The following is a 15,870-nucleotide window of genomic DNA, read 5'->3' as shown; positions in this document are numbered from 1 at the left end:
AGATTGTATACCTGTCCATCAAAAGCACACACCTCTAAATATGCCAAATTTTGACATGAAATTATTTCTAAACGGATATATTTGAAAAAATGTATCCGTTTAGAAATAATTTCCGTTAGGGGATAAGGGAGGAACTGCAGTTTTTGTCATCTTCGCATAGACTTTACTTTTAACCATCGGAGGCTCCCATCCATCTTTCATATACGGTCTATGGTAAAGACGCTGAAAAGGCATCTATACACACACAATGAAAAGATCTGATTTTTAACCAAATGGTTCGGCTTGGATCAAACTTCTATATAAAGCTCCTACAGCTTCAGTTTTAACAAATGGTCTCCTGTCAAGTCCCTGTTAAATTCCCCAGAGACACAGGACAAGGAAGTCCACCATCCTCGCTCCTCTTTGCTCTGGATATTTAGCCCTGAGCAATGAAGATGAAACAAAATCCACATATTTGTGGAGTAACTCAGTACAAAAGAACATGAAACTTGGTTGTATGCAGATGACATCCTGTCGACACTATCAGAGCCATGCCCCTAGTGAAAGCAGAAACACTGAACCAAACCAAGCGCCTCCACTGGGCCCATTCAGGATTCATGTCCTTAAGACGTAAAATCCCACCAAGAATTAGTCAGTTCTATATAGACAATGTTGAATCATGGATAAAATGACTGAAAGAAAACTTAACCAGATGGAAGAGTCAGAATTAATCTCATTAAGATTTTGGCTCTTTCAAAAACATATCCTACCTCTGTGTTTAATAAGTTTAAATCCAGGATTAATAAAGCCATGTCAGACTTTATGTGCCATCAGGAAAACCGGAGACATTGCAACTACCGAAGAACCAGGGTAGGTGGGGTCTACCAAATATAGAAAGCTATATAATGGCCATTTGGGCCATTGCAGTTTATCTGTGAATATTCGAGGGAAATGCCTAAATGAAGATGATGAACTACAGATAAGGACAGCTTCCTTATAAAAATGTATTATGGGAATGGCGAAAACTGTGGAAACTATTTGAAAGTGACACATTTATTATCCTTATAACATTAGATGATCCAGACTTTTTATTAAATGTAGGGTTAAATTGTATTATATTTGACATATTTGTTGTCTGCGTTAGAGTAACGCATCCCTCACACACACACACACACACTCACTGTACAGAAGCCAGTCATATTCCTGCCAGTATGTTGGATTTGCATACAGATCTCAGATATCACCAGAGGGGTCAAAGTGTAAAGCGTGAGCTTGAAGGACACTGAGGCATTGATGAGCTCTGGCTGTTAAAGAGATGTGTGACCTTCAGCCGGCCACAGTAGCCAGAGACATGGCTTCAGCACGCTCCATGCACCCGCAGCACAAACCCCACCAGCAGCTGCATCCCTGCTGCAGCTCTCTTGCCAATCTGGATGCAGACTCATAACATAATGTCAGCAGATGCACTTCCTGTTCACTGTCTCAGTCTGATTGCAGCTGTACTCTTTGTGAGAGTCTCCTCATCCATCCAACCCTCACTCTGCATCTCTTCTCTCCTCTTCACACCCTCCCCCTCTCTTCCCTTCTCTCACACAAGTGGGTGACAGATGTGAGTTACTCAGGAGAGCACACACACACAACGCTGTGCTGCCAGCCACCGCTGCTCCTACAGGCTCTGTGTGCATTCATGTTTCTTTATTCGCAAATTGTAAGGCGTCATGTTGGGCTGTTTTAGTCTGTGTTTGTCTTTGTGGCTGCCTGTATTTAGGTGTGTGTAAATTCTTAGTAAGTGCAACCTTTAATCTCACTCCTGTGGGGATTCATCTCAGCTGCAGAGTGGATGATCATACCTCTGTGTGTGTGTGTGTGTGTGTGTGTGTGTGTGTGTGTGTGTGTGTGTGTGTGTGTGTGTGTGTGTGTGTGTGTGTGTGTGTGTGTGTGTGTGTGTGTGGATGTATCTTTAAACATATGGTTAACACAGTGGACGGGTATTTCTGTTGTAGGACGCATGGACAGTTTCTCTCACATGCACACACAAACATTTCCGCTCACTTCAAGCCTAATGTAATCACCTGGGTGCTCCGTGCCTCCTAACCCAATAAAGCTGACTGGCTCCAAGAAACACATGAATACACACACAAACAAACACACATCCTCCAGAGGGACCTGTAATACATTAAACTCTCCTTTCATTTCATCCTCCCTTGATCTTGTCCCACCTGAAACCTACCAAGCCGTACGAAGCTTGGTGCAGAAGCTGCAACTTGCTGTGTGGTGCCAGAAGAAGAGTCTCAGGAGCAGACATTGAAACTGAGACCAAGAGCTCCATAGGCAGGGCTAAAAGAGAAACACGTTAGATGCTCTTTAATGCATTATTTAGCTGCAGTACTGTGCATAAACCACGAGCAACTCCCCATTTCTTTACTTGTTTCCAAGAAAAACAGGAAATACCTGAAGATTTTTTTTAAAAAACATGTAAATGTGGATTTTAATCCAGCATATAAGGAAAAAAAAGTGTGTATAATTCCAACAAGCTTAAAGCCAGTATTAGGTCTGAGCAGGTTTAGCCCTTAATACAGTCTGGATCCACCAAGACAAGCATCCTGCCTTTTCTTTCGTCTTCAGAAACACTTCTCTGGGCTTCTTGAAGAGCTTTGGATATTTGCTGCTTTTTTCCCATTCTCTGTCCAGATTATCCAAAATTACTTCAAAAACATGAGACTCATCCCTCCATCAGACCAGTTGCAGCTCATTTTCAGCCCAGTTCACATGTCATGTGTCACATTTCAGCCGATTATCTCTGCTTCTGCTTTCTTCAGAATGATCTGTTGACAGTCTTCCTTACATTTCCGATGAGGCTTCTTCCAGCCGTGGACAAATCGACTGAAGGTCCAGATGAATCTCTCTGATCCCAGTCAAGTCTTTACTGGACTTGTTCCATTGCTTTCAGACTTCTCTTTCAGGTCTTGTTCATCTGCTGTGGCTAGTTGTATTTAGCCCCAACACTTCCTGTTCTGTCTTGTTCTTCCTCAAAAGAAGAACACGCTGCACTCGTTCTGAAATATGGCCAATTTTAAGCCAATCACATTGTTGCTCCAGCATCTGTCAAACTGGGTTTGGTGTTTTTTCATAGATGCAGCAAAAGAAATGGGAACACATTGTACATCTTTGTGTCAGGCCAGTTAGTCAGTACCTAAAGATATCATTTGAAACCAGTTCTTTGCTAAATCTTTGCTGGTTCATCCCTTGTGTTTGGTGCTTTTTATGCTGCAGTGATTCATACCGCAGTGGCAAGTTTAAAAAGCGTTCATCTGTAACCAATCTGACCCAATCTTAGACTGATAGTGCTCCAACAAGAAGAGCCAATGTCCAAAGCAGATCTTTGTAAGGACTATCAGAAGGAAGTCTTAACTGTTTTGAGCCACAACTTATAGCTGAAAAATCTTTTATTTGGGAAAAAGTCAAAGAGATGGGATGACTGGAAACATCACAGACAGAAAAAGAGAAAGTTGTGTTGTTGGATAACTTGCTGTGTTTGTAAGCTGCATGTTCGGGTCTGCCCAACACTTCAGAGGCTGACCAGGCGCGGCGGCCATCACTGCTCCTCCAAGCACCATCTGCTCCTCCCTGCAGCAACTGTTGCCAGGCTACCTGCTCTCCTCTCCTCCCTTCCATGGCTCATCATCTCCTAGCTTCTTCTTGGTTTCCCTCCCAAAAACGAGCTCAGCTCTCATATTCTCCTCTTCCAGCGCTTGTTCCGCTCTCCTCCCTCACCTCGCCATCCACGCAGGCTTCCTCTCCACTTCGGTTGGTCTAATTGCTTTTTCTGAAGACGATACCTGCCTCCTATTCAATGAGCTTTATTGGCGTGACATTCAATTCACTTTATATTGGCAAGACTTGAGTAAAGTGCTGCTAACACTGAGATAACAGTAATATTCCCACCAGTCATTTTATTCCTTTTTCCTGTGTTTCCACTCTGCGGGTCCTCGTTCAGTTAAAAACCGTGTATATTCTTTTGTTGAACTTATTTTTTCTTCATCCGCCCTGCAACACACGTACACCACCTCCACCAAAGTCTGCTGTTTTTCCAAGTCGTCTCTCGTCTTGCTGTTTAATCCATCCATCTTCTGTTCATTTGCTGTTGTGTGGACATAACTCAGGGCCGCCTTTTTCTCCGGATGGAGAGAACCAAAGAAAGAGTGGAGAAAGGAGTTTGTGGGGGGTGTGTGTTTAGAGTGAAGGAAAGAATAGAAGAAGAGCGGGCGGGGGAGAGGTAGAGATCGTAGATCAGAACCGTCATGATTGAGCCATCTGCTGAGAGGAGGCCAATTCGCACACCGGCTTGAAGACCACCACTGCCACCCGTTGGCCGTTTCCCCGCACTACAACCTCTCCCTCCCCTCCTCTCTTCTTCTCTCTTGCATCGTCTGGCTGCTCTGCTGCCATCCAGGCGAGAGCATGCCAACCAGAGATGAGACACGTATCTCTGTACATCGATCAGTCTGGTCGGGCTGTCTGGTGAGCCAGTCTTGAGCGGCCGATGCTGCTTGCTCTACGGGGTGTTTTCATTCTCTGATATACGAGGTTTATCTCCACCTTAACTCCCTTCTAAGAGGAGCAGAGTCTCAACATGGATTATGAGGCTTTGGTGTTTTGCAGAACGTATTGAGCATGTCGGTATGTTAGAGAATCTGGTCAACACCATGATCCGGTTCTGTAATCCCTCTTTTGCTGTTTCCTTCTTCCCTGCAGTTAAATGTGATTTGTTGCACACTGTCAGTCCCTCTGTGTGGTTGTGTGTTGTTGTATTTTTCATGTGTGCAAACACTCTTAATTGACCTGAATAAAATTCTTTCTGTCCATTTCTCTCAAGTCTTTCCCTTTTTCTTTTGCTGGTGGGCCAGAACGAGGTCCACTCTCGTTCAGCTGCCTAACCTTTAACAGATCCATAAATGCACCATTCCCATTGGTCAGAGCAGGCCATTTCATCCTATTAGAGATTAGCATACGGCTGAGTGGAGAGGGAAGTGCTCTTTATATGCTAATGAAGAGATAATGTATGCAGCGAGGACAAACCAGGGCCCCATTGGGAGGACTTTGGGTGGGCCGACTTGCTGATTCTTGAGGTAGTCCTGCCTTTCTTTGCTGTGGACCATCTTTGTGAACTGGAAAAGCACACACAGACAGTGTAAGATGATGGCTGCATAAAGCTGCAACTGTGAGAAAGCCCTGTGTGTGCTTTAATTCTGCACCATCATATCATCATAGTGTGGCATTCACTTGAAGCAACAATGACATCAATGGGAGGTTTTCCAAGTCGGAAATTCATCTAGGAAATGATCAGAAGTTAATTTGGCTTGCAGTGTTAGTAATAAATATTGTGTTGGTTGGCCTTTTCGGTGCCATATCTTCTGATAAATTCATTTTACTTCATTTAGCCTCATAGTCAGGATGTTGACCGACATTTAATTATATAAAAATAGATAAACAAATAAAAACAAGTGGACCAAAACAAGCAAAAATGAATGGCTTGGATATTAAGAGTAATATTGAAATATTTTGGGGAATTAACTGCATATATGTTCGATTTCATGCTGAGAAGTTGGCAAAATCAATCACTTCTACTCTATGGTCATTCTTATTACATTTTACTCAAGTTTGAGAGCTTGTCTTTAAAAAATTTATAATATTGCTTTGAGCTATTTTGTCTAGTTGTTAATATGTAAATAAATCACACATACTTATAAATTTCCATCAGATCTAGAAGAAAAGTTTAATTTATTGCCATCAGCGCTGCATTACCATGTATTGGTTTGGGGCAACTAATATCAAATCGGAAGTGTTAAATCAAGAATCTTCCAAAGCTTTTAGACATAAGATTGCTTTTACAGAAACTTAAATTGATGACAGGAGCCTGTTACAGGATTTCCCTGAACTGAACATGAACTTGCTTCATCTTTAGCACTCAGCTCTACGTTAAAACCGGCCTTCGCTGTCGGCGATCGTTGTTTGAAACTCTGGTTGACAGCTAGTCTCACTGCATTGTTGTGTTAATATCAGCGAACACACAGTGTACTGTAATTAAATGTTTGGATATAAGCTGAAAAACACAGTTTGTTTCGATACTAGAATGATTTGGCAGAAAATGACGTAGCCATCTATAGAAGCGGGTTGCACTGGCCGACTGTGTATAGACTGCTGGACGAGAGTTTACCTTCAGCTCTCAGTTCATGCTGGTTTACATGACGCTCTGCCAAATAGAGAAGGTAAATGTGAGATTCCAACCAGGTTAGAAGCTGCAGAGACAAGTTGACCCCAGGCTTCAAACAAACCAACAAACCGTTGGCCGTGGGGGACGAAGATACGCAAAGGTTGAATACTAATTGTTTGAAAGGTTTGTTTCACTGGGAATAAAGCAGCTTCTGCGCAGCTTAGCCAGACTGAGTCAGACATTATCACTACTTTTTACTTACTGATAAACAAATAGTGTTAAATAACCTTGCATATAACTCCATTTATTTCATTACAATTCTTTTTATACGTTGGTCAAATAAGATAATAATAAAAAAGGGATATAACAAACAGAAGGACCAGAAAAGGTTGGTTTTGATAAGAATAAAGATTATCATGATGCGCAGCCATGGTGGGAAGGCAGGACATGTCTCGTAGCATATGCCTGGAAACAAGTCCAGGCTCCTGGGACGGTGAAATATGACTGAGAAAAGAGCTTTCAGGCAGCCAGAGGGCAGCTTCTGTTGCTCCAGGTGGAGAAAAGTTTCTTGTTTTACATGCTGACTTTCGCCTCATATTTAGTGCACGTTGTCTTTCACATGCACAGTGGTCTGGTATGATATGACTGATGGTCTGCTGCCTCCTCCTCTCTTTGTGTCCAGGAACAAGGCATGGTGGGAATGTCGCGGCCACCTGGTGCCATACCACCACCTCACCCTGCTGGGGGTGTATCCTCTGGTGTGGGGCCCAACCAGGGGTCAGGCCCCCCTCCAGGCTACGTGGGCAACCAGCAGCAGGCGGCTATGATGAAGCAGATGATGGCAATGGAGCAGGAGAAGAGGGTGCAGCTGCAGATGATGGAGCAGCAGAAACAGCAGCTTTTTAGAGAGCAGAGACAACAGCAGCAGCAACTTCTGGCAAAACAGGTGAGTTTTTGCTTGAGATAGTTTACACACAGCGTTAAGTTCGTCTTAAAGTGGTAATAAAAAAAAATAGGAAGGCTGGCATGATCTAGTTGTTACACATTTAGTTATATGTGGGTGTGCCCTGCTTGTTTGTGCATCAGTGTATATCTGTGTGTGTCTGCAGCTCTGCTAAGAGCAGCTAATCCTTTCTTCCTTACTGTTGTCTGGTTGCATGTATAATTACCCACAACCAGCCCCCTCTTCTTCACCATTTTCATTTCTGCAATGTGTGTGTCTGAACGTCTGTGTGTGTGTTTTTGGCACATTCCGCCTGCTGTGATAATGTGATGTTTCCTTCTTATTTTTGTCACTGTGAGGGAATCAAGTGTTAAAGAGTTTTGAACTCTGAAGTCAAATCCCACTGTGTTGCATTTAATTGGATCGGCAAAAACACAAATATAGGTGTGTGAAATTAAAGCCACCCTGTGTAGTTCTATAGAAACTTTTTTACTTGCTAATTTAATCTCATTTAAACAAATAAAGTGTCTATGCACACATACAGGACAGGTATTTCTCTTGCTATAAGTGCATACTTTTACATTTATTTAAAAAGAAATCTCAATTTTTCTGAAATGCAACAAGAAGACAACCTTTATTTAACAAGTACACACGCAAAGAAAGTAACTTCACATCTTTACTGACCAACATGCCTGTAGTTTGGTAAGCTCTGTTCATGTGTGAAAGGCTTATTTGGCTAAATTTAAATGCAGTTTTGGGGCATCGGAAAAAACATTTAAGAAAAAGGCCTTCCAGGATTAAGATTTTTCACGTTTAATACAGTTTCATTCACATCCTAACTTTTGACTTGTGGCGTCAGATTGTGTGTTTCCCTCTGTAGCCATGTTTACATGTAATGCAACACTAAATCCGAAAGCATCCGTGTCCGTTGTGCTGCACCAGCAAAATCAACATCTGTCTGCAGCTCACCAAAACATTTAACCTCAACAGTTCCCGCTGAGGGTCTTCTGTGTTCAACATCGATCCAAATCCAACAAAAGCATCAGTTTCTATACTTTCAAATATCTGTCTAATTTTAGGACCAACTTTTGCTAAATACTGCCCCAAATATGTCAAATCCTTTTAATACCAACATCTGTCCATGCTGTACTGAACATCTGTGTAGCCTCAACACGAGCAGCTTCTGCTGTGCCAAACATCTGTTTAACTTAAGCAGAACCAAAGCTCTGCTCCCTCGGACCTTACCAACATCTACTGTTCCCTCACATCTGCTTCACCTCCACAAAACCTGTTGGTCACACATCTGTTGTGACTTTTCCCATTCTAATCACCGGTTTTACTGGTTTATACTGAGATGAATCAGCTACAGCTGTTTCATGTGTCTACACTGAGTTGCTAATTCATTATCTACATTTGTAGTCCTGTACACACTGTGCCAGAATAAAATGTCCAAATGTTTCATATTTGATGATCTGCAGCTTAAAGTATCTTTAAATCCAAATCATGAAACGGGGAATTCGATCATCAGAAAAATGAGAATGTTGGATCCTTTCTGTCAGTTCATGAATCAGATGTTCAGTGATAATTAAGTTAGTCTAAAAGCTTTTGTAAAATTAATTCTGTCTTGATAAATACAATCAAACTGTCTCATTTTGCGATGACAGTAAATTGAAGAAGAAGGCAGATGTAACACAGATGTAACATAAAATCTTGCTTCCAAACTTATTGATCCCCTACACATTCATCTGTGCTTCACCTTGACATCACTTCATAGTTAGATAAGATGTGAAAACAGCTGTTTTTGACTCGACTTTTTAATTTTACGTTCTTCAGTCGCCTGTGTAGAATAAACATGCTTACCCCGCCTCTACAGGCCTGTACTACGGAGTGAGATTAACATACCTCGGATGTCTCTCCACTACCTGGATTGACCCAGACATTCAGGAGCTGGATAAGTACGGCGCTACGACAAAGCTGGTTTTTAACTCTGTAATTCAACCAGGGTTTTCCAAGGTCGGTGCGCGTTCACATGGAGGGGACAGCGTTTGCCTTGTCTGACCAGTTGCAGACATGGAGAAACCCAGCAGAGCAGCTGCTTTTCCATAAAGAAGCAGACAATTATTCTTTAGGAATATGAAGAAATAAACACATCATCCAGAGGAAAAGCAACACTGTTTCCGCAGAAAACATAGCTGACTCTGTTAGTGCGTAAACTTGTAACATTTTACCAAATTAATTCATCAGACAATATAAACGGGCAGCTCTCTGATCAGTTTCACTTTATTACGTCCCAACGTTCCCGACAGAGATTCCTCAGTTCCTTCCTTCGAACCTCTTTACATTTACCAAAAGGTAAATGTAAAGAGGTTCGGTACCTCGTGTGAGTGCGTTTTAATGTTGGAATATTAATTCCTCGCTGTGATTCATGAGTAGCTGTGTGATCCATAAATTCATGGTTCTGCAGTTCTGCCATGTGTGAGTGTTATTAACCTCATAATTCCCTTGTGGAGCTAAACGGACTTGATAACAAGTCAAGAGCAAGAAGACAAACATGCTTCCAAATAGTCAAAGCAGACAAAGCTTTATTTCTTCATCAAAAGGATGCATCTATCCCTGAAACGTCTTTCTCTACTAAGCACTCCTCTCAAGATCTGCGCACCAATGCTGTCAGAATGGGCGGCCATTTTCCAAGAGAACCGCTTGGGCAGGAGGCGGCGCTTTTATACTCGTTAATCTTTTTTTCCAGAGCATAACCTGCTCCAGAGCAGGTTAACCATTCAGCACAAGTTACCGGCGTGATATAGTCCATAAGAGAACATCCAGCTTCGTAGTCGTGACCTCAGGTGGTGTTCAAAGTAAAAACTCATAAGTAAAAACATTCATGGTTTCAAATTGCTATACTTCTTGTAACATATGATAAAAGACATATTTGGACATGCTAACAAGTAATAATTCTGTGTCTTCAGCTCCAGCACCAGCAGCAGCAGCAGCATCTCCCCAGACAGATGGGCCAGGGCCAGAGGAACCCGTATCCACAAGTCAGTCAGTACCAAGGTGAGACATGAAAACACATGGATGCAAATACACATAATCAGCGTGACAAAATGTTGTGTTGAATGCATGAGGATGTATGGAAAACATAGTCGAGATTTTTATGCTTGTTTCTGGATTTTGCAGCTCAGTCTGAGCCAAACGTCACTCTGAGGTTGAACCTCATCCAAACTGTCTCAGTCAGATACACATCAGTCACCACTCAGATGCTTTCAGCATCTTTCCTCTCTTCCCTCCCTCACTGTCTCCGGAAAAAAAAAAAAAAAGAAGAAGGAATATTCCTGCTCTGCCTGTTACCACGGCAACGTGTCTGTCCTGGATCCCCCAGAGTTCCGGTGAAGTCAGTGAGATGGATGAGAGGAGGGAAATGGGAGGGAGGAGGGGAAATGGTTGCAAGAGGAAGAAGTAGATGGTCTTGTAGGTAGAGCGCGAGGCCGGGGATGTAGAAGGAGAGATGAGTGGGTGAGAGGAAGATGAAGACAGAACACAGGCGGAGGGAGTCGAGTCGGAAGCCATTTATAGACATCAGTCTGTCTCCAAGTCTACGAGTTAGACAGGAAGAGGAGGCTTTGGCATGAAAGTCTGCCGAAGAGACGTACCTGTTAGCTCAGCTGTCCTGCGGTGTGTGTGAATGTCACTGCATTTTCTAACGGGTTGAAAGTGTTTCACAGCTGTGCACCGTCGCGCTGCCTCCAACTCTGCGTACTTTCTCCCTCTTATGAGTCTGGAGTGAATGATCTGCTTCGTTCTTACTCCTCTGTTACATTTCCAGTCGGAGCTGTGAGGTGAAGGATTAGTGAAATGATGCCAGAAGTGGGTTTATTAAAGGATTTAGAGCCATTTCCACGCTTGCAGACCTCCTCAGCTCTGATACGACCAAGAATCTAATTGGAGGAATAGTGGAAATGAGATGTCGGCTCTTCAGTGTGTTCTTTTGTATTTTGTTGTGATGATCCAAATTGGATAGAAAACCTTCATTTCTGGAGAAAAGCAGTCATTAAAACGACATCCATCTTGCTTCCTACCTGTACTCTGAGCTCTCTGGTCAGTTTAAGTCAGTCCAATCCCGACTCCTGCTTTATCTCATCCTTTTCCTCTCATCCTCCAGTAATGTCCTGTTGTGTGATGAGGCAAAACTCGGCTGTAAAGTGATGCTGCCCAAGAAGTAAAAAGTTATGTGTTGTTCTTTTCAGCCTCTAAACACTGCAGGACAACAGTGGTTCTGGTAATGTACACAGTGAATGTTACTGTGCCACCAAAACGAGTCAGAAAGGCACATTTTTAAGGTTACGTCGTGCTTCTCTCTGGCTACGTTTAGATGGGAGTTTTAATACCTCTTTTCATTCTGAATAAAAGTTAGTTTCGCTTTAAATTAGCGAAAACGACCTTGTAAACACCTAATTCCTAATGCAAAAGTCAATTCAGAATTAAGCCTAATTTTGAAGCAAATTGCTGGTTTATTAAATCCGAACTGATTAATTTCTCTGTCGTGTAAACCTTCACGCCACTCTAAGTTCATTCTTGTCATTCTACGCGCGCTCGTTACCTTGTCCCGTCCCGATGACATGACATATTTCACGCCTTGTTTTGCCTCCCGTCTCCCGATAGTCTGTCTTCCTTCTCCTGCTCAGCTGCTGAAAAAGGTGAAGTACTACGCTCGTGTCGAGTTGCTGCTTCAAAATTATAATCAAAATAGCTTCAAAACTAGTTGCAAATGTAGTTTTCCAAGTTACGAAAAAACAACAATTAGGAAGCAAACTTTGTTTATTTCCAGCAGGCGTCAGTGCGTCACATTGACCCTCTGTCCAATCAAAACCCTTCCCAGCCCACCGCTCTGAATCAAGGACGCGTTTCATGTAAACCTCCATTCAGAATTATTATTTCCATGTAAACTCGTAGAAGAATATGTTCATTTCGCATTATTTAATTCCAAACATCCCGTAATCGTACCCACTGGCTCTGGTAATGTACATAGTAAATGTTACTGTGCCATCAAAACGAGTCAGAAACATAGTTTTAAGGTTACGTTACGCTATGTTGCATATAGCAGAACTTATGAGTGCAGCTTCTTGTTGATTTCTCTTTAAATGCTTTTGTTTCTTCATTTTAACTCCTTTCAATTACTGTTCCTAGGTCCTCCCCAGGATCTCCCATCAAGGGGCCAACCTCTCCAAAGCATTCGGGCTGCACGCGTCCTCCAACAACAGCAACACAGCCAGCAGCAAATGGTCCAGATGAGTTCTGTTCAGGCCCAGGGAGGCTCTGTTGGACCTCAGCCCGATATGGGACTACCGTATGGCACCCAGGGGTCCAATCAGAGTTCCCTGTATGGGCTCAACCCCTCCATGAGCCAGATGATCCACCAGCAGCAGCACCAGAGCCAAAGCGTTCAAGCATCCATGGGTCTTCCACCACAGCACAATCCTGCCGGGGGTCCGCCTCGGCAGGCAGGTGCAGGTCCTGGGGTTGGAGGCATGCCTGGAGGCCCTGGGGGTGGTGGAGCTGGAGGGTATGGAGGACAAGGGATGTTAATGAGCTCCATGACCCAACAGCCCCTCAAAGGCCCTCCCAATGCCAAAGTCCAAGCTCAGAGACTGCAAAGCATGCTGGGAGCAGGAGGAGGTGGGGGAGGTATGGCAGCTGGCGGCTGGCCGCAGCAGCAAGGACAGGGTCTGCAGGCCATGGGGGGAGGTGTCGGAAGGACTACAGGTGGAGGGGGCGGAGACATGGTGGGGTTCAGTTCTGCGCAGGGCTACGGGATGCAGCCGGGTCAGCCCCCGCGCATGGCCAAGCAACACTTTCCAGGCCCAGGACAGGCAATGAGCCAGGGGATGGACCCCAGGGTGGGCAACCCTGCTGCAGGAATGGGTGGCCCAATGATGGGGCCTCACATGGGCGGCCAGCCCAGGACCAATCAGCCCCGACCCATGGTCATGAACCAGGGCATGAACCAGGGGGTGATGGGCCAGGGTATGTCTGGAATGGGAGGGTTTGGACCAGGTCCTGGAGGGCCAGGAATTGGGTCAGGAGGAGGAGGAGCTGGACCCTATGGGCCTGGGGGAGTCGGGGTTGGAGGTCAGCCTCAGGGCTACCAGAGGACAGCTAATCAGGACATGTCATCCTATGGATATGGGGGCGGGCCCTCAGGTGGGGGAGCCTTTGGTTTGGGCGATGGCTCGGGGGCAGAGCTGGACTCAAGTGATGGTTGGATGGAGGAATTTTTCACGAGCCAATAGCCGATGAGGAAGATTCTTCAAGAAGGAACTCAACATTACAGAAAGGGCAAAAGTTAAATCCTGAGAAAGTAAAACGGGAGGACGACACCATGTGGACTGGCATGTTTTCATTTTTAAAACATGACAAAGGTTACTAATGACTTAATGTGTTGTTTTATGTGTATGTATGTGTGTATGTATATGTGTGTGTGTGTGTGTGTGTGTGTGTGTGTGTGTGTGTGTGTGTGTGTGTGTGTGTGAATGGAAAGAGCTCTCATATGTCTTGTGCATATTGATGAAAAACCAATATAGAGATTAAAAGGTTTGTTTCTTTAGTTTCACTCTTTTCTCCGCGGGATGAATTTTTTTCTTCATGTTTCCAGTGTTTTTGAAAGCGAGCCCCGTTTACACCGCGGCGCTTTGAGCTTGAGACGGGGCCGGATTGAAAACCGCAGACTGATGAAGGGGAAGGAAGACTTGTTCTCAAGACAGCAATTTATTTGTTGTGTGTTTGTGCCACCCGGCTCAGCATTTCAGAAGGGAGCAGAAAGCTCTATCAACGCTCTCATTTCCTGTCTCAGATTTGTGCCCCACATACAAACAACACACGCATACACACAAATCTGTCTCTCTCTTGATCTCTCTCTGAGAGATCCCATCCTCCTGTCTCCTCCTCCTCCTCCCTCCGGAGAGTCATTCATTGCTACCATCGCTCCTTTTCTCTGTTTAGATTGTGCACATCACAGCAGAACAAATTATGTTCCTCTATTGTGCAACACAAGGGCACTCTGCTGTCTCGTGCGTTTGCTAGGCGACCAACCTGGGTGGCGTTTTTAGGAGGCATGAAGGGATTCATTTCCATATTTGTGTCGCTCTGGCTGATAGGTGTGCATGTAGAGGAAGCAAAGGGAGAGAAAAGCAGGAAGATTGGGGGGGAGTACAGGCAGCTAAGTATCAACCAGAGAGGATGTGCGCGAGGCAGCTAACGGAGCTAATACGACATGAAACCTGTCTGACACAAGCCACATCCCATGCGTCAGAGTGACACCAAGCAAAGCGATCACTGGGCACTGAATGTATTCAAGCACCACAAGTGACTTCTTCTTTTTAAAGGAAATGAATCGAAAGCCCGACTTGTTTTCATTTGTTGCTTCTTTTTATCTCTCAACAATAATACTCTGTCCATTAAAAGAGGAATAAAGGAAGAAGAAAAACATGTTAAATGAGCCTTTGTTTAGATCGTGTTGTCTAATGGAAATCTGGTTGGTCCTCCAGTGGCAGCGCGGCCTTCCCATCCATCCCTGGTTGGTGGCTTCTGTTCTACCGCTGTTCTTTACTGTAACTCTACTGTGAAGGGAAACAAGTCTTCCCCCCCCCCCCCCCCCCTTACAGTGCTTTAATAAAAAATAAATAAGTAAATCAATGCCAACATTTGAATTCGCAGAAAAACTTTAAACAGCTGATGTGGCTTTAAGGGTGATGACAGCGGCAGAAATAGTGCTTCCACTGAAGTCAGTGCCCCCCCGCTGTCCCTCCTGTAGGAAACTAGGCTTCATGCGTAATGTCTCTCCTTCATCATCAACGAGCTGTCCTCTCTTTTGCCCTGATGTTTGAGTGATAAACGTGTCAAATAGGTTTTAAATACAGCAGATCTTGTTGACATCTTTCATCTTGAACTGTGTTGGATTCTCGGATGGAGGACAGAGTGTCTGTATTACTTTGTGTTTAGCTCATCGGAGTGGAAGTTTTCGAGACGATGATGTAATCAACAAAACCAAAAAGCCTTCTTCTCTTCGTCATCATTTGCTGTCGGTGTTGTATAATCGAGCCCTTTAAATAGAACTTTTTTACCACCGCACACGTTGTCCTGTCAGCTTTGCTGCAAGTTTAGCAGCACCTGCGCGGCAGGCTCTGTCATTTTTGGCTTTTACTGTCAGGTTTTTAGGGAGCAGGCATCCTTCCTCTCACTGTGTGGCATCTGAACATCAAGGCTGAACAGGTGTGTAGCTGCCCCCCAGTTTTATCTTTTTTTTTTTTTTAAATCAGGGGAAGGTGGTCAAATAATCTATACCCTGCATTGCCGGATCAACCCGTGAACGGTTGGGTCTGATCTGCAGAGAAAAACCTCCTCGGTTCTCAGTCGCAGAGCTTCAGACCAGCGAAATGGAGGCAGTAAGTGGGAGAACACCTGAGGGTTTGCCGCCCCCCGCCCCCCCCCCCCCCCCCCCCCCCCCCTCCCCCCTTCCCCAAAGTGGAGGCAGGAAGGTGTCGACGCACCTCTACGTCCGTCTGTCTTTTGTAAACGTGAAGGTTTAAAATCTCTTTAGGCAGAGAAAGAAAGCTTCCTCCAAATATCATGTATCGGGACCAAGTCTGTAGACAACAGTTTAACAAAACTTGTTATTGATGTTCTTTGTTTTTATTTCTTTTTTTTTTTTTTAACTGGTGCTGACATATATGTGATTATG

At 44.2% G+C, this 15,870-nt stretch overlaps 1 protein-coding gene across 1 annotated transcript in view; it reads left to right on the top strand.

The window, feature by feature from the left end:
• The window catches only part of maml3 (mastermind-like transcriptional coactivator 3), a 147,015-nt gene extending 131,465 nt beyond the window's left edge, over positions 1 to 15,550 (top strand). Inside the window, exons 4-6 of the mRNA XM_079264803.1 lie at positions 6,876 to 7,139; positions 10,103 to 10,190; positions 12,321 to 15,550. Of these exons, the coding sequence (XP_079120929.1) occupies positions 6,876 to 7,139; positions 10,103 to 10,190; positions 12,321 to 13,423 (1,455 nt within the window). The 3' untranslated portion in view covers positions 13,424 to 15,550. The remainder of the gene's footprint in view (positions 1 to 6,875; positions 7,140 to 10,102; positions 10,191 to 12,320) is intronic.
• Positions 15,551 to 15,870: the final 320 nt, after the last annotated feature.

Source organism: Telmatherina bonti (assembly GCF_933228915.1).
Source record: "Telmatherina bonti genome assembly, chromosome: 3".
Taxonomy (NCBI): Eukaryota; Metazoa; Chordata; class Actinopteri; order Atheriniformes; family Telmatherinidae; genus Telmatherina; species Telmatherina bonti.
This window is presented reverse-complemented; position numbering and strand designations above follow the sequence as displayed.